The 19,980-nt window shown below is 40.5% G+C and overlaps 1 protein-coding gene across 4 annotated transcripts in view; it reads left to right on the forward strand.

The window, feature by feature from the left end:
- The window catches only part of LOC117553372 (neuropilin-2-like), a 112,591-nt gene that overhangs the window by 31,443 nt on the left and 61,168 nt on the right, over positions 1-19,980 (forward strand). For all 4 annotated transcript variants that reach the window (XM_034227264.1, XM_034227266.1, XM_034227265.1 and 1 more), the window contains exons 3-4: positions 9,051-9,232; positions 17,880-18,107. In XM_034227264.1, coding sequence (XP_034083155.1) covers positions 9,051-9,232; positions 17,880-18,107 — 410 coding nt within the window. The remainder of the gene's footprint in view (positions 1-9,050; positions 9,233-17,879; positions 18,108-19,980) is intronic.

Genomic DNA, 19,980 nt, shown 5'->3' on the forward strand with positions numbered 1-19,980 from the left:
TCCTCTCTTTATCATTTATAAACCTTTCTTCGCTCAGCCTATATCTGTCTTCATCCTCTTTCATCCTGCTGCCTCTGTCTGTCCATCACTTAAATCCCTTTTATATATGTCTGTCTCTCATTCTCCCCCTTCTCCAGTCTTCCTTTACCTCACATCACTCCCAAGTCAGATAAGTCTGTAGTATTGATATAAAGAGAGCAGACACACGTGTACAGTGTAAGACTTTGTTGGGCTCTCAAATAAACTCGAACAAAGAAAGAGCACATTAAGCAGACAGCCACGTAGGCAGTTTCACGGAGATGTGGCTTCCACAATAAGTGTGGAGCAAAGCAGTGAGTTAAGAAGTGATTTATATGACAGAGAAGCTGCAGTCAACGATAATGGTTTTACTAATGATTTAGACCTTGTCTTTGTACTCTGCCTCGATCAATCATTTAACTTCACGCAAGGTTTTTTTTGTGTCCTCAACTCATTTATTCTCTTCACTTATCTTCTCTTGATGCTACAAGTTAACATCAAATAATTCATCATCTGCATATTTAAACATACAATTTCCACAAAAAACGTGTAATAAAGTAATCATTGCCTCATTATTTACTAGAGAATTGACATTTACCCATTTTAATTGTATTTTCCTACGAAAGGTATAGAATTGTACTAAATATATCTTCAAAGCTTGTTTTCTATCAAATGTTCAGATGTATGTTCTGGAAATGTATGCTAATTATATCTAGTAAGATAAATACTGATGTGCGTATTTAAACATTTTCAGAAAACCATGAACTAATGTTCTCAGTGTAAGTAATCAACTGGAAAACATCCCCCCTTTAACCAACTCTTTGAAAATGAACCTTGTAACAGACTCTACATTCTGCATTGGTATAAAAATCTAGTATTATTTGATCATATGCACACATGTAGACACACCTTTCTGCGATGCGGAAGTCCTGGGGACTTGATCGAAAGTAGACCAATAGGTAAAGTGATGTGATGTGACACTAGCCTCAGGGCAGAAGGGGGAAAAAGAGAGTTGTGGAGGAGAGATGAAGAGACCATATGACACAGAGAGGAAGACAGCAGAGCAGCATTTAGTGTTACAGTGGATGTACGGTTACCAGCTGTGGGCATTTAGCAGCTGCCTGCATGTTTGAATTAGCATCACAGCAACTCTACCAGCAGGAGAGCCATGTGTCCAGACAAGCATCCTGACACAAAGCTGCAAGACAATGTTATTAGAAAGCTACAGAGAGAGCAGGGGAGAGAACACCTTGGGGGGCTGAAGTGCATTACAACACAGTTTATGTTGATGATAAATCAAATATCCTACAGTTGTAATCGATCCAAGATTAATCACTTATTTGCCAGCTATACATGATACTTTTCAGTGATGATTTCATTTAAAGGGGCCCTATTATGCTCATTCTCAGGTTAATAATTGTATGTTGTGCCTCTACTGTGACATGTTTACATGCTCAAATGTTCAAAAAGAACAGTCTGCTCTGATTGGTTAGCTGTCTGGCTCTGTTGTGATTGGCCAACACAATATGGTAAGTTGGTGTTAAGACATGTGTTAAGATATGTCAGTATGTAAACAAAAGAAGTCCAATGGAGGCGTTTCAGGCAAATGTTAATATTCACTTCTCGCTTATGCTCAGAATGTTACTTTCACTGTCTTTGAGATTGAATAGCTTTGACTAGTCAGTAGCAAAGGACTGCTTGGCTTTCCTCCACTATGTGGTTGATAGTTTAGTCAGGCAGGTACTTCTTTGTATTCTTTTAATTTAACAGCAGCGATAAAGCAGCAGTGATGTGAAGCTTTAATCAACCTGAGGTGCAGTTTGTCTCTCCGAAATCGCCTTCAGAGCGCATGAACGTCAGAGACTCCCACACTATTGGAAGTTAGAAAAAGGCATACTCTGCTGCTTTTCCCCTGTAATCAACACCTCGTTTTTCAAGAGACCTGGGATTGATCCTAAATCACTCCTTCAGTCACAACTTCCTGTATATCAGACTCTCAATATTTTATTTGAAAAGTTTGCAGTATATTCAGATTTCTGACACTTAATATTATCAATGTTTTGCTTGTCTATGTATGGTCTCCTCCTACAGACCTGTCAATCTACAAGTTTGGATAGGCTTTGATCTTTTATTTTCATGCCACAAAATGCAGTGGGGCAATGCATTCTTAGATTGCTATCAGAAAGTAAACAATCTTTGCTTTTCCGGAAGAAGGTCCGAAATATCAAGATTGTTAAGCTCTAGAATGGGATTTTGGGAAAATCCACTGCGCCTCACACAGACAGACACACACACACACACACACACACACACACACACACACACACACCACACACAAACACACACACACACACACAACACACACACACACAACACACACAGGTAATGATGATAATATCAGTAGTCGCTCCCTGAGGCCCTGAAGGTCTGCCTGATCAGACCTGTGTGTGTGTGTGTGTGTGTGTGTGTGTGTGTGTGTGTGTGTGTGTGTGTGTGTGTGTGTGTGTGTGTGTGTGTGTGTGTGTGTGTGTGTGTGTGTGTGTGTGTGTGTGTGTGTGTGTGTGTGTGTGTGTGTGTGCGTGTGCGTGCGTGTGTGTGCGCGCGTGTGTGCGTGCGTGTGTGTGCGCGTGTGTGCGCGCGTGTGTACGTGTCTTTGAAGGACTGACCCTGATCAATGTGTGTTAAAGCCATAATGAGGAATCGATTGGTTGTCCTGGAGACTCCTGCCGGACACACATGCCCTCACTCACTCACACATACACACACACACACACACACACACACACACACCACACACACACACACACACACACACACACACACACACACACACACACACACACACACACACACACACAGTGTCCATCTGTCTGCAGTGATAGGCCTATTACTTGATAACAGTGAAGTCAGTCATCCTCCTCACTCTCTATTAACGGCTTGGAGACAGACTGACTTTGATACTACACATACGCAGGGTGAGTGTGTGTATCATATCCAAAAAACACACCTCACACCAAATTAAAACCCAGCATTGCAGGGCACCCACTGTCATATCCCTAGGTCCATTAAAACAAACAAAACAAAATATGTAATATAATATATAATTCACTTACTGTGGATCACATTGACTACTAATGACAATGAGTGCATTAGTGCAAACCAATTCCAGAGCTGAGATAATAGCTATAATGGCTGTATGGATTCCTAATTCTTAATTCAGGAGTAATATGCAAGAGGCTTTCCTAGCTTGGATACATCTGTGTTTTTTAATATGGTATAATGGTTGCATTGGGTCTGAAGTCTTCGTCTCCAGAGATGTTTGTAGTATATTGGAGAAAAACAAATAGTAGGAAGTGAGTGAAGTAAGAGTCATCCGTAGCAGCTGCTAAACTACAGCCTGTCATGGCTTATGGGAATTGTCAGTGCTGCTGCAAGTTTCTTTGGACAGTCAGAGAGCTTGGCTGAATTAACCACCTCCATATTTGTTTTTCACTTTACATAGAGGCTGAATTTCAATCCGACCCCCACACACTCTGGAGTCACAATCACAGCTGAATGAGGCTCCCTTCTTTCGGGTGGAGGGTGTAAATTACCCTCTCTCAGGCAGAAACAGGAACTGTCCTAGTAACGCTTTCACATCAACGTATCTCGGACAAAAAATTCTAAATAATAACTTTGATAAAACTCCCCAAAAACAGTTAGTTTAGTTTCTTGTTCTGTTTCATATCGGATGTTTATGAATTGCTTGATTTTTGCTACAGTCGGTCTTCTGCTTTCTTGTGTGTAGGGGTAGGTTTGTAATTGAGCCAGAGCCTTAAAAATACAATTTTCACTTCCCTATAAACCAACCTTAAAATTAATGGTAGGGTTAAGCTAGAATTGGATTATGTCATTCACATGAATTTAGGAGGAAAATTGCGTGTATGCATTTGTATATCTAATAAGCTGTTTCAGTTATTTTCCAAATGTTTATTATAGACCCCCCAATACTTGATTTGTGACATGCACTTCTCAGATAAATGTGCATAGGCAAATGACAAAATAGTCATAACAAAACCAGAATAATAAGGTGATATTGGAAATGTCATTGCTTTTTGTAATGAAATATGATACCCAGTAATTGTCTGTTTGAACATTAATTTGAAATTAGAGTTGGCCTTTCAATTTCATAATTAATCTAATGTTCTTGCTGAGCAGAGTCAAATAGATTTAATTTAGTTTCAAATTTAGTTTAGACTTTTCCTTTTTTTGTGCACAAACATGATGAGGACAACAAAACATAAGAAAACATTTGGAAACGTTGGCCAAATAATACAATTTATGACAGTTATGTTTAAACAAGGTTTATTCTATTGGTTATATTGTGAAGACATTGACACATACAGTACTACTACAAGTCTGGCCTGCTTTCAGCTCCTGTGTGAGTGTGTGTGTGTGTGTGTGTGTGTGTGTGTGTGTGTGTGTGTGTGTGTGTGTTTGTTTGTTTGTTTGTTTGTGTGTGTCTGCAGACGCTCTGTCTACAGCTAAAGGCACCCCTGATGTTTGAAGAAAATGTGCAGGTGTAAGAACTCCCGACCTAAAGAGAGAGGGGGAACGTGTGAAAGCCAATTAAGACACAGGCAGAGGGAGGGGGGGGAGCATCTGTGTCCAAACCTTGTTCTTGGTTCACGTCAGACAAGCTGTGGAGAGCTTTCCCGTTCAACACCAACTCCCCCCAAAACACACACACACACACACACACACACACACACACACACACACACACACACACACACTCTCAAGCAACAGTTGTTTTAATTAGCTTCAAAGGAATATTTGTGTACCAGTTATTCACCCTGTGTTACCTTAAATGTAGTGAGGGAAACTTTCCCACATGCCTCCAACAAGGAGGACCACAAAAACAGATAAGATAAGTGAAGTAAATGTGAACGACAATAGCAAAAACATATCAAAACACTGTTGGAAACTCTCACACTAGATGTGCCTTATAATCCAAGTCACATTGGTCTGTTTTCATGCTCGCTACTTCCCAATCTGATGACTTTTAGCCCCATTACCTTCAATTCATTAAGACTTTTCCTCCAGTTTTAGATTCCACATGAATGCATGCAGGAAAAACTAAGATTTCTTAACACAAGGTAAAAAAGGATGAGTAGTTGATACACCAAAGATAATTTTGGGGGGCCTGAAGTAGTCCTTTATTTGAACTTCCACAATCTGTTTAACAATCCATCATTATCTGTGCTTCATTTTGGAAGCAACATTTGTTCTCCAACCATGTCTTTCATGTTAGCAAGGAAAAACAACTCATACATTGCTTGTCTTCAAGGGAATTTCAGGAAAAGGGTGGGAGAAACAAATTATTGTCTTTCCCTACGGCAAGTCTCCAAAAGAGTGAGAGAGGAGGATGATGGGATTTAACAGTTTGTTAGAAGCCGTGTTCCTCCTACACAGAGACACATTGGAGGAAACCTCAAACCCTTCTATAGATCCTGCTGGGTGCATGGCCACAGGCTCTCAGTGTGTGAGTGCACCAGTGTGTTTATTTGTAAGGCAGAAAGTGTGTGTGTTTGTGCAGGCCTCCCGCATATGTGTGTTTGCATGCTGACTTAGAAGTATGTCTGTCAGGCAGGAGGCACACCTGTCTCTGTCCGTCTGAGGGGAGGAGCTGGCAGGGTGGATGCAGTGTCATGTTCTCTCCGGCTACGTCCACACTGTCCCAGCTGAATGAGAAATATTTTTCTTTTCAAATTTCCCACACCCTAAAAGAGAGATTTTGTAATCAGCCTGCAGTGGATAGATCTGAAAAAAACCTTCATTGTTTATTTAGTTTCGTGTGGTTGTGGAAAACTGAGCTTTCGATCCCTTGGCTTTTTCTCCCAGTTCCACTAGATTTTGGCTTTTATACACAATCTACTCCAACACAGAAAAGGAAAAAAATGGGACAAAGAAGTGGCCATTTTTCCATTGTTCATCTTTAAAGGGGCTCTAATATGCTAATTTCAGGTTTCATAATTGTACTTTTTGCCTCTACTGAGACATGTTTACATGCTTTAATGTTAATATTTGTGCTGCAGCACCTCTTTTCACCCTCTGTCTGAAACCAGAGCCCAGTCTGCTCTGATTGGTTAGCTGGCCGGCTCTGTTGTGATTGGTCAACCGTTTAGAGATGTCCCGCCCCTTAGCCTAACATAGAAAATGTGTTGGAGCGCTAGCCAATACAAGCATGAGTGTTACATTGTGATGTCACTATGTTGCAGAAGTAAACAAAGGATTCCTATGGAGGCGTTTCAGGCACCACACGAGTATGTGGGAGAGAAACTCCCTCTGGAGGGAACTATGGGATTTTAGACTTTGCAGACCATTTACATGCACATAAACCTATATGATAAAAACTACAGGAAAGGGAAAACCCCAATAAAGCACAAGGGCCACTTTGTGAGATCAACCAGAAAATGTTAGTCTATCTATCGATCTATTTCATCTCCATCCTCCCTCTCAGCGTTGATAATAAAGGGTCGTTTCAAATTCAAATATTCATAAATTCTAATATCCTCTCTCCCCCATCTATCTCTGCATCCTCTGTCTCGCCCACACATTGGCGCTTGGCCGCTGCCTGACAGCAGACAGAAAGGCTTTAGAGGAAAAGGAGACAGAGAGAAAAAAGGAATAATTCAAGGAATGATGGATAAAAGACAACAATTAAAACAATAGAGAAAGAGCAAGGCAGGAAGAAGTAGAAAAAGAGATCTTGTCAGGGAAGGAGTAGCCGTTAAACAAAGTTGTCGTTTCACAAAAGAGGAGGAAGAAACTGTCGCAGGGACGAGGCGTTCTCTTGGGAAAATATGACAGGAACTGTGACACGTACACACGCTTGTAGCATCGCACACACAGATGCACACACACATGCTCGCTGTGCTGCGAGAGCTTGCGTCATAACTGTAGTGTTAGTTCCACGCAACACAGACACAAAGCATGATGGGAGTGTGGGAGGTGTAGGACCATCATTATGTCAGGAGCTTATCCACCTGACAAAAAACACACACTATAACTGCTTGCACATACACACTCTTTTGTGAGTTCAATCTGCTCCAATTGTCTGGTCTGTTTGTGTCTTTGTGTTACAAGACAAGAGGCAATAAGACAAATGCGTACACACACACACACACAACACACACACGATTGATATGTCTGTTAGCTAGAGCATGTGTACATTTTGTGTCTATTTCAGTGTCTTTGTGTGTGTACAAGTATTACTCTAATCGCTATTCAAACAGCCACATTAAAGGTACAATGGGTAGGATTTGACAGTTGCGATCTGTAAACACGGCTTCACAGATAGCCCCTCCCCTTCGGTTTTACGATGGTTACGTTTCTCACCAGGGGTGAAAGCTGCCTTTTGGATGATTGCTCACAATCTAGTACCCGGTCAGTACTTCTTTATAAAAGTTGATACCCAGTAATGCCCTGTAATACAATCAATTAGGGGAATACAGGCAGAGGCAGGGTCTCATGCAGATACAGACATCATCTTGACCCTTTTAGGAGTGGGACTTTATTATGGAACTATTGATATTGTACTGCTGCAATTCTATTGACACAAATCTAGTCCCTAAAATTCAACAACTGACTTGGTTTTTAGTTCTAGTTAAGGGTTGGACATGGATTGTAAAAAATAGTGAAAAGCACCCCTTTTATATCAATGTATCTTTGATATAAAGAAAACAACACGATTGAGATGGAAGTAATTTAACTCTGAGTCAAAGGAATTTCTGTCCAGGAATCTATTTTAGAGTCGGCAGGTGTGTCCTTGGTCTCCAGACACTGAGGAAGTTATGTGTCTGCTGAGTCCCCCTATAACACAAACTGTGAGATATTACTAAAGAAAGAAGAACCAGGAAAGTGACCTAAATCCACTGGAAAATGTAGAAAATGTGAATTTCTCCGAGAACTGAAGGCCCCCGGCTGAGTTACAAACATTATTGAATTAGACCTGGGAAAAGATGTAAACTAGAGTCATTTGTTCCAGATTAATCAATTTCTAGCATCAAAGGCTGCAGGGTGCATCTGCAGTTCAAAAAGCTCTCACACTCTCACTTTGACCCCATAGTGTAACAAAAAGCAATAGACACGTTTTCTTTCTTCATATCAATTTCATTTTACAAAATGCTTCTTTTGAAGGCATATCATTGCCTTTATTCAGAATAGCATGAATCTTTTAATTCACACAATAACAAGTAACTCAGAATGAGTTAAATGTGTGAGATAGGATTCATTTTTTCATAGCATTTCTAAAGTGCATCACACATGTGAATCAATGCCAGATGAAAGGGAGTACGTCATTCTAAATGTGCGCTCTCCTTTTGTTTGTAATAAAATCTATAAAATGGTGATGAATCCGGTATCAGTTGGAGTATATAATCACTCTATTGCCGCGCAGTTATTTGTTCTATTTTTCTTCATGCAGGTGGTGCTTTTCCTCCTCCACCATCTGTGAACTGTTGATGTCTTTTGCTGCATTCATAGGAATTGTAATGACGCCTCGGTTGATGGTAACGGTGCTTTCAGAAGTCCCTCGAGCCACTGATACAGTAGATGCAAACAATTTGCTCGTAGCTTCCGTTACGTAGCCGAATCCCATGTGAAGAAAAAACGAATGAAGAAAAAAAGAAAATCTAATAATATCAGAGACAAAGCAGTTTGAAAGGATTCAACCATTTCCTGTTCCTTAAATCAAAGTATGTTTACTCCCCCCCCACAGAACACCTAATTAGGACATTTATTAAATGTCTGTACATCAAGAACGTACAGTAGATATCAAGCATAGGTTAATAATACCCCTGTGGTAGTGCATGTAATCTTGGAGGAGGTTGATTTATTAAATCCCCCCAAAAATAATTTGATGCGAATATACCTGAATGTTTCTTGTTTTTGTTTATCTTTACGGTTTATTGCACTTATTGTCATCCGCTTTAGATAAAAGCATCTGCTAAATGTAATCTAATCTAATGATATTTGTTGGTCCTCTGCAGGTATGACTATGTAGAGATCCACGATGGGAACTCAGAGACCGCTGACCTTCTGGGGAAGCACTGCAGCAACATCGCTCCTGCACCAATCATATCGTCTGGTGCCTCACTCCACATCAAGTTCGTATCCGACTACGCTCACCAAGGGGCGGGCTTCTCGCTGCGCTACGAAATATTCAAAACCGGTAAGTGGTTGCTTCTGTTATGTACTTCTGCCATTTGGCTTTTTAGCTATCTTTATGTTTATAAAAGAGGAGGAAGGCCATGGCCAATTATTTTAAAATGTGAAGAAGATCTGGATTACAGGTCTAAATTGCTAATTATTTTTTCACTTTTATTAAGATTGCTAGAGAGGGCATTTGGCCTTGGCAGGCAGATCTTCACACTCCGAATGCCCTTCTTTCTTTTTTTCTTTTTTTTCAAATAACATTACTTTTTACAGACATTATTTTGTCTCGCAGAAGCAGGTTTGCATAGAATGCAAATGGAGTGATTTGTAGAAAAATCCTAAATTAACTGAGAAGATAAATACTGTACTATTTATCCTCAGAAATGAATTTCGAATCACGAGTTCATGTGAATGTTTTGGACCTTGATAATTCACTATATATGAGTCAATGAAGAAGGCGCAAACAGATTAGCAGTTCGTCTGCAGAAAATTGACATTCATTTCCCAATTGTATTACATACTGTAGACAGATAGTAGAGAGTTCAAAGAACATATGGAGAAAGAAACTGGGGATAATGGCCAGACTCAAACAGTGAGCGTTGTGATTAAACCCTAGGACTCCAGGGGGCCCCTGGATGTGACATACTTTTTCCTGATAAAGCGATTCTCTACCTAAAGCCTATATTTTGAGAATCCAAGATCCTCAAGGGGCACATTATCCATGTAAACAACCCTCACGCATGAACAGACTTCACAAAAGTTAACTGGATTTTGGTAGGATTTCACCTTTACAAATAGGCTATTAGCAACTGTATTACAAGCTACTCATAGAGGACTCAACATGCTTCATTAGGTGACCAAGTCTTGTTTATCTCCCCGGTGTCATGAGAGACAGAGACGAGAGACACGGCAGAGGACCCTTGAGAGCCCTTTAGACTGTCCAGGCGAGACATCCTTCCCCTTCATGGCACTTTGTGTGTGTGTGTACATGTGTGTGTGCCTGACATGGCTCCCCTTCACGCTGCCATGGGTCAGCCAAAGCGAGACCAATTGAGATCAAGGGCGAGTGAGACAGAGGGGCGCATAGTGTCGGCCCCACAGCCATCTTGTCCCGTTCCCCCTGAAAGCATTCCACACATGCCCGCTTAATTGAGTCCTGAGCCATGTTCCCCAGAGACACCCCCGCACACACACATACACACATATATGCACAGAGGGATGAAGTTACTAACACAACACGTGCGCTTGCCGGTGTTTCTCACTCGCTGGCACCAGCCTTTTGGGAGTTCTTGTGTGTGTGTTTTTTGCCAGACAGAGTCCACCAGATAGACTTAAAAACAACAAGGGTGTCAGTGTTCACACCCTAGCACCCTTGGGAGATAAAGAGAGATTCAAACAGAGAGAGATTTGTGAACCATAAAAATCGATTTTGTACAAATTACATTTTAAGCATCAAACACTTACGCATAGTTTAATGCGAACCATTTAGAAATTGAGAGTTGCTTTAATACGAACATAAGTTAGTTATTCATCGTAAACATCGGCTCACAATTTCAGTACAAGAAAAAACAAAAAAACAAACAGGTATGACCGTTATTTAAAAGGGTTGGGATTAGGGTTTGTAACTGGTTGGATTTGTTAAGGTTAGGTAAATCAAGGTTAGGGTTAGGGTGATAGGATTTACTTTGCCTTTCATAATTGTTACAAATCTTTGTTAAAAATGATATCTGTTTTATGAAATGTGACAATTTCAAAGTCACGGTTTGGGTAGGTTTAAATAACGATCATGGTTTGGGTTCAAATAAGTACTTGGTTTAAGTTCATGGAACAAGAGTGGTTATTGTTGAAAGAAAGCCACATTGACAATCGGTATGAAACCCCTTAAACCAACAGCGGCTGGACAATATGTGTAGGCTGTTGCACTTGAGTGTAAACAGATGTTGTTGAGTGGCATTTGCAGAAACAACCTATTCTGATTTTTGGTTTGGACGGACTTCGTTTAGAGGGATAAACCACATGCAAAAAACCTTTCTGTTTGGAAAGACGTCTGCTTTGATTGATAAATATATATGCATTAGCATATATACTGTACTTCTTCTTTAGTCTCTGTTTGTGTAACTTTGTGTGAGTGTGTGTATTTATGTGTCTAGCTTTCTCTGGCAGTAATAATGAAGCCATTTGGAACATTCAAGCTGTTGCCATACTGCTAGCAAGATCTTGTTATCCTGGAAGGTGCAGCAGAACGTCTGGTTACGTGGGTGACTAGATTTATTTTGTGTGTCTGTTATACTGACTGTATAGCCTCATCGTGAACCGTCAAATATGTTTCTGTCTGTGCTACCCTTGCACATTCTGTTCCGTTCAACCGACTGCAAAAGAAAATTGAAAAGTCTCTCTTTTGTATTTCCAAGGCATTCATTTGATAGCATATATACTGTCACTACTAGAAGCAGAAAATGGAGGGAAATAAGGATAGAGGCACTGTTTAATTAAATGTATTTGTTTTGTCTTTATTACATAATCGCTGGTCTTTGGTTTTTATTTTTGTCTTTAAGAACATTTTATATTATCAGTTTTTTCTTTTTGTATATTAAATTAAGTCTAGAAAATACACTTTGGAGTAAACACATTTCAAATCACTTTTTTGGGACTCACTCGCCATTTTACTTTATAATCTCTGTTACTTGAAGCATTTTCTATTATTTAGTGAGATTACTAAGTGACAGCATTTTCCGTGGGTCATGACTTGTTTAAATTGGTGTTATAATTATTAAACCAAGCTGCTTTAAAAAATAAAAAGTATAGTATATATGTCAGTATAGTTAGTATATATTCTAGTAACCATTTTCTAGTGTTGATAATGGTTTTGCATTTTTCCTTTCTAATCCATCATCCCCTTGTCACTGCTACAATCCCACAATCCCTTACTGTAGCTAGGGTCTGTGTTTTAGAGTAATGAGAATGTGTGTGCGTGTATGTTTGGGGGATTGTCCCCCACTCTCCGGGTGTCCTAATTACTGGACCCTTCAAAGATTAACAGTCTAATGAGTTTGAAAACGGGCAGACATACATGAACAGAAACGCATATCTAACCTAGAAAACATGTAAAAAAACAACAAAAGCAAGCATGTGTTAGGGCTAACCCTGACCCTTTCCATTCTACAGTTACATTTACACAACATACAGAAGTTCACATACAGTAGAAAGATTATAAATATGGACCTATTACATATTGCGCTGATAAACCCTAACCCTATATGCCAACATACACTTGAACAAAGACGTGCGCAAACACTGTAACAAATGCCAAAATTAAGTGCAAACACCAAGACTACTTGAACACAAAAACACAAATACACATGCCACACTTGTTTTTGTTTACAGCTCTCTTGTTTTGCTCTATGGATACTGTAGTAAAATGAAAGCCAATAGGATCACAGCAATCCGGAATGTGGCGACCAATCACCATTCACTGTCTAGGCAGTGTGCCCCCAGCTGTTATTGTGACCCAGAACTCTTCACACACACACACACACACACACACACACACACACACACACACACACACACACACACACACACGCGCGCGTGCACACACCCACACACACATATGAATGCACTGATGCTGGCTGGACAGTTACTCACAAATGCAGGGCAGCTTGCATGTCTGCACGCACATTTTAACTCACTCACCCACATACACACTATTTGTATCAATTAGTTGGACATTTCATTGGCTTACATCCATTTGCTGGTCACTTACCTTAGCCTTAATGTTAACCCCTAACCTCTACCAAAAGCGTTAAGAAATAAGGTTATGATTTGCCCAAACCTCTACCAAAAAAACTAATCATAACCTTATTTTGTAACACTTTTACCTTATGGAGACTAGCTTTGGACCTTAATAAGAAGCGAAACTGCTTAGTTCAACTGTGTGAACAGATTTCTGTGAGTCAGACACACACACACTCCTCAGGGGGTATAATGTGGAAGCTATCGTGACAGTCCTTCCAATAACTGCTGTTGTTTACTTTCTACCAAATACCTTTAGGCACTTCCTCTCTGCCTCTGTCCGACTACCCATCTAGCCAGTTTATTACACCATCCAACCAATCAGATTGGTCCCTCATTCTTCTTCTGGCTTTCATTGGGGAAAGTGGATCCAGTTCTGACCCAGTGTGGAGAGAAAAGGAGCTCTGTGGTAGGGCTAATTAAACAAACAGCAGAGGTGTAATTTCCCTCAAAATGCACAACAGATGAGGTACACCTATGTTCATTTCCTTGGTCTTTGTTTAGCACTTTTCAACATAAGGCTTTTCAACGTGCTTTACAAAGATGAAAAACATAAAGAGCATTAATTAGTAAATAGTGCAGAGGAAACAAATGCGTTGAAATATATTTTAATCAAGCAGTGCCTTTGCCTAAATGTATCTTTTACATTTGTACACTGCCACTTACTGAGAGAGGATTTTAAAAATGGGAATTATGGGATATATAGCATGCTTAGCGCTTTAGCTCAGTGCGTTAGCTCAGCGCGTTAGCTCAGCGCGTAAGCTTAGTGCTTAGTGCTGCTTGTCTCTGAACAAGATAGTTACTCAAAAAGTAATTTATTTCATATTATCAACATCAGACAAATAATGCAGAGCCATAAATGAAAGAGAAGCACTTCTGTGTTTTAGTGACAGCAGAAACTAAATGAAATGCCAACGGCACAAACAGGACACAGACAAACTTCATGTGTTCATTTCTGTTGAAAAATATTTGTTGATGTGGGTTAGTGTTTTAGTGTTTTAGGTGATTGGAATAAAACAGGCAGTCTTTAGAGTTATGGCACACTCTCCAGCACGATAAAATCAAGAATACATATTTCCCTGATTTACTTGTAGTAAAGTAATGCTGGGTTGTAGGAGCTTTTAGCAAATTGCATTGGAATAGCTAAAGGGGTGGTTTTCTTGTGAGAGTTGGATTTCATATGTCAGCGTTAATTTGGTTGAAAAGGGAGTTTATTGTGGGGGGAAATCCCTGCTGTGATTCAGTGACAGAGGCTGAAATATAATGTCAGGGCAGTTTCAGCACCACAAACCTGCAACTTAAATGAAACTGAGGTGGAATCTAACCATATGTATGGAAAACCCAAGCTGTGGTTTGGAACTGTGTGTGGGCCTGCGGTGTGTGTGTCTCTCTGTGTGTTTGCGTTAGAGAGAAGGAGGGCATAATTATGGGTTTGATCCAACTAATAGCCCATTGGCATGAACGACAGTTTAAACGAAAGTATATGTCTGCATGCCAGCTTACCACACACACACACACACACACACACACACACACACACACACACACACACACACACACACACACACACACACACATACACACACACACATACACACACACACACACACATACACACACACACATACACACACACACACACACACACACACACACACACACACACACACACACACTGACAGATTTGTCTCCCCAAGATCACTGAGCCATAAGCACCAGAGCTAGATCTACCCGGCAACACACACACACACACAACACACACACACACACACACACACACACACACACACACACACACACACACACACACACATACACACTTCCTCTAACCTTACCCCATAGTGAAACACGTGTTTCTTTCACAGTCATCCAATTCAAACAGATGGGAAGTGAGGAGAAAAGAATAGGAAATGAGACAGTGGGAGGGAAGGGAGTGATGGAGCTGTGGAAGATGAAAAGGTACATGGGACTATGGTAAAAAAAAAGAACAGCAGGAGAGAAGACAGTTGGAAAGATCAGTAAAAAGAAGAGAAGTGCGATAAACCATTTTCTAAGGAAAGGAGAAATTAATTAGGAGAGAAGTTGAACAGGACAAAAGTCATAGAAATCAGAAATATGTACAGGGGAGACAACATGCTGGTTGGAATAGTTTAAACATACTGTATTTCAAATACATTCCTTTTTTGCGTTTCAGTTTACTTTAAAAATAGAAACAAGGAGGGACAAGGTGGAGACAGACGTGTGAGAGAATCTGGAGAGGGGTACAGACTGAGAAAGAAAGGAGGGCACAAGTGTTTTGGTGATGTTCATGAACATGAAGTAATGAGAAGGGAATAAAATTGCTGCCGGCAACGGAACTGGTCAGGCGTTCACTACACACTCACACACACACATGCTCTTACTCACGCAGACCGGCGCTATCCAGCGACTGACTCTGCAGGGGGGCCAGACGCAAGGGGATCCCAGTGAGAGACAGTGTGTGCCCACGTGCAAGTGTGTGTTTGCTTGTATATGAGATCATTGCACGAGGGGTCACAATAACACGCAAATGAGGCTAGGAAGTGGGACAGAAAAACAGACAAACGGGGATGGATCAAGACAGACAGACAGTCCCTGATGCACTATAAATACATTGGTTGCTGTGGAAAATGGACAATCACATACATGTTTGATAGGCATTCATATAGATTAGCAAGCAAACCAACATGGGCAGGCTTTTTTTTAAAATGTATTTCAACTTCTGTAAAATGTAACACCACATTATATTGGCCATATTACAAATTTTGGAATATTTTACCCTAGGATGCTGCGGTGGAGGGTCAGTGAAATTCCGGAACAAACGTAAACTGATTGAAAATTAAAATAGAAGAGGAAGGGTGGAGACAGGAAAATAACAACGTCAATATTCCTGGCTACACCTAGAAAAGTTTGTTTTCATCATGAAAGTGCAGGGCCTAACGCACACATTCTGCTTGTGTTTTCGTCCGGTTTAGCAATATAGTTTCCATGGAGATTTCCAGCAAAACTAGCCGTTTTTAGCTCTAGACCAATTTCAATATTGACAGCACTCAAAGCCCAACACACACAAGTGAGAAGAAGACACTTTTTGTTCCAGTTATGAACACAACATGGGAGTAAAATCGTCATAGACCCTCGAGACAGACACAAAATGGGGCTAAAACATGTCTGATGCAGACTTATTGTTACACCTAACTATACATAGACACGCACACACACGTTTAAATGCACTTTGCATGCCAGAGTACACGCTCTCTCTCTTAATGTGCTCTTAGACACTTTCTCTTCACAAACTCATGCAAGCACGCCAGCACAATAGCTGACAGTCGAACAGACTGGAGAGAAATGGGTTACCATAAGAGGCTTAGACAGAGAGTGTGTGTGTCTGGGTCCTTGGTCATACATGGCTGGGTAGACTGGAATAATGGTCCAGTTGCTGTGACCACATCCACTCCATAGCATGTGTGTGTGAGTATTAATAGAGAGGGTATTACAGTTATTCAGAAAGGAAGAGCTCCAGATTACCCCCAGATCACTGTCTGTGTGTGTGTGTGTGTGTGTGTGTGTGTGTGTGTGTGTGTGCGTGTGTGTGTGTGTGTGTGTGTGTGTGTGTGTGTGTGTGTGTGTGTGTGTGTGTGTGTGTGTGTGTCTGTGTGTGTGTGTGTGTGTGTGTGTGTGTGTGTGTGTGTGTGTGTGTGTGTGTGTGTTTTTTTGTTTCTCATAACTACTGGACCACCCAACCATGATACTATCAACAGATTACATCTATCTGTCCCTTCTGTTTACATCTTTATCATATCTTCATTCCTTTGTTGCTCTGTCTCCCTAAGCTCCAGTGTTCTTCTTGTCTTTATTCAGGACAGCTAAAGCTCAATCTCTGACCAAGTAAAGAGTGTAGACTGGTGGCTAGAGAGTTGTTTACCTCTTGGGCACTACAAAGGTGCCCTTGAGCAAGGCACCAAACCCGTAACGGTTCAGTCATATGTTTCAGTAACCTATCAATCTGATCTCTCAACATTGATGCATGTGCCTTTTGTTGATCAAGAAATGAACAAAAACAACATAATGAAACCATACATTTTCAGGAAATAAACAAACATTACATTATTAGTATGTCCTGCTGTTTTAATTGAATTCCGTAACTATTTATTAATACGCAAATATCAATGTTTCTTTGGAGTTAATGTTGCCCCTGTGTTTCCCCCGGGAACCTGTCGAGTTAGGGTTAGGGTTAGCATTTTGCTGATGTACACTCAAGACACACAAGTAGACGCACATTGTTGCTACCGACACCCACAATTGGTCTTTCAACCTCTATAGCAGGGGTTCCCAAACTTTTCAGCCCGCGACCCCCAACATAACAGTGCCAGAGACTGGCAACCCCTGTCAACGGGGTTAACTTCTTGTTAAAATGTATGTACTTTTTTTTAGCTGGTAAACCTGAATCAATTCGTTTTCCGTTAATCGTGCCTCCTAGTTGACCATTGTGAAGTCCTTGAGTGAGATTTCTATCAGCAAGATTCACGTCTACATTAAAACTACCGTTTCAAGTTCAGCAAAACCCAACTGGGCTCTAAATACATCCTGTTCTTTGTTTAATGTACATGATGTGGATTCAGAGTAAAGCCAGACTTCTTTTTGGTCAATAAAGCGGGATAGCTATACTGGGAGTCATAACATTGTGAGGCAGTTTGAAAACAAAACAGCACCTCTGAGTAACTTCTGACAATGATTTCATTATTTTGAGGTATCATCCCTTGAACGTTCATTTGTTAAATCTCAAACTACAGTTATTTTTTATTTTCTGCTCAATATGTCTCTAAATATATTTTATGTCTGTGTGTTCTTCCCAGGTTCAGACTGTTCCCGTAACTTCACCAGTCCCACGGGTCTCATTGAGTCCCCAGGCTTCCCTGACAAATACCCCCACAACCTTGAGTGCTCCTTCATCATCATTGTCCCTCCCAGCATGGATGTGATCCTCACCTTCCTCACTTTTGACCTGGAGAACGACCCCCTGCCGGGTGGAGAGGGAGAGTGCAAATACGACTGGCTGGAAGTGTGGGACGGGCTCCCAGGAGGTGAGAAATTGGTCAACTTGATGTGATTATGGGTCGTATTAGACCAGGGGTGTCCAAACTTTTTTCACCGAGGGCCACATACAGACAAATATTTGAAGGACTGGGCCACTCACTAGAGGTCAGGTTTATTGCCTCATAAGTGAAGTTATAAGTTATCAAAATCAATCAAATGTATGTAAATGATGCTTGATTCAAAAGCCTACATGACAGCTTTCCATAGGGTTTCATTAATTTTGTTAGCAGCTCATTCCTTAAAACAGAAGCATTAGATTGCTTATCATGAGAGGAAATAGGAAGGGTATAATTCAAGGTTGCTATGTAAATAATTTATTGGGCTTTTTTCTTATCAACTTAGATTTGTTAGAACACATTTTCAACTTGAATTGACTGAAAGTGGGCTTAACACATGAACACTACTGTGTAATACAATAATACAATAAAAGACAAGCTCAAGTTTCATGTGTGGGCCGCATTCCATTATACTTTTTGAATTTGCTGAGGACCGATTCAAAATGGCCCGCATTTAGTTTGGACACCCCTGTATTAGACAGTGGTGGCAATTCTTGATGTTGAGGATCTTTTTTTAGAGGTGTTAAACAAAGATTCAACCATTTCTGGAGGCAAAACATAGAGTAAAGTTAAAATGTTGCAAATTCTGCCCTGCCTACATCATTATTGACTGCAACTATTTTAGTGGCAATGCGTTGGTAGATGAAAGCCAAGCTTACAGGCAGGATAGGATGTTGGCACCTTCTGTGGAGAAACAACATAGCGTTTCATGGGGGAAATAAAATAGGTGTTGCTGAGAGGAGGGAGAAAAGAGGGGAGGTGAGAGGAGGAACGGTAGAGGGCTCGGATATTTCTGTTTTAGCTGCTGGAAGGAATGGAAGAGTTTAGAAACTCTAAAGTGCAACGATCTTGGATCTGGTTTCAAGAGATGGAAGAGGTAGAAAGAAAAAGAAGGGCAAGGAAAGGTTCCTCCACTGCTGGGTGGACTGGAACAAAGGAAGGAAAAAGTAGATATGAATACATGAAGGCCAGAAGACCTCTGGTCCGCCTTCAAGAAAAAAGAAAAAAAGAGAACTGAGGCAACTGGGAATGGCAGAGGAAGGAAGATTTCTGTGTTCTAAACCATTCTATTCTGGTTTAACTATTTATTTTGAGTTTTTTGTGACATATTTAGGCCAGGTTTCAGAAATGGAACAATTTGATTGGAGACCTTGTTTTATTGCTTAATTCACAAATCTTGTAAGGTACTTAGAACTTTCCCAGAAAAGACTGAACAACATTACGTGTACAGTAAAGGAGAGAAAACAATGGTTATTTTCTTCTTTTAAATGACTTTCGGTATGAATTCAGCCTGAGGATTGAAGAAAAGTCACAGAGATGGTACAAAGAAAAGAGCGGGTTGAAACAAGAAACAGAAAGGAGCCTATAGTCCTAAGTAAGAAGAGAAGACAAGATAAAAGACAGACGGACAGGGAACAAGAATAGCCACGTTCCTTTCTTGTCAAATGTGATGGCGGAAGGGAGCAGAAGTTGAAAGATGTATTCATTCAAAGGAAAAATTAAAAGGCACTTCTAGCTTGATTGTTGTGAGTGCAATAAACCACTAACGTGAAGTGAGCAAAAACAAGGATATGAAGTGTTTGTGGTTGGTATTTGTTTACACCACCTTTTATTTGTATTTGTTTAGCACTTCCAGCAATTGTCATATTGGTGTGGTTTATTGGTATTTAAGTCACCTGTTTCATGCCGCGCATTGGATGACAAAGAAAGACAAACTTGGTCCTCCTTTAGTTTAGTTATTTTGAAATGCGTCACAGCTATAAGCCAAGTGTAGCCTATTTGCAGCTCAATGTATTGGGAAATG

This window comes from Gymnodraco acuticeps, unplaced genomic scaffold (genome assembly GCF_902827175.1).
Source record: "Gymnodraco acuticeps unplaced genomic scaffold, fGymAcu1.1, whole genome shotgun sequence".
Taxonomy (NCBI): Eukaryota; Metazoa; Chordata; class Actinopteri; order Perciformes; family Bathydraconidae; genus Gymnodraco; species Gymnodraco acuticeps.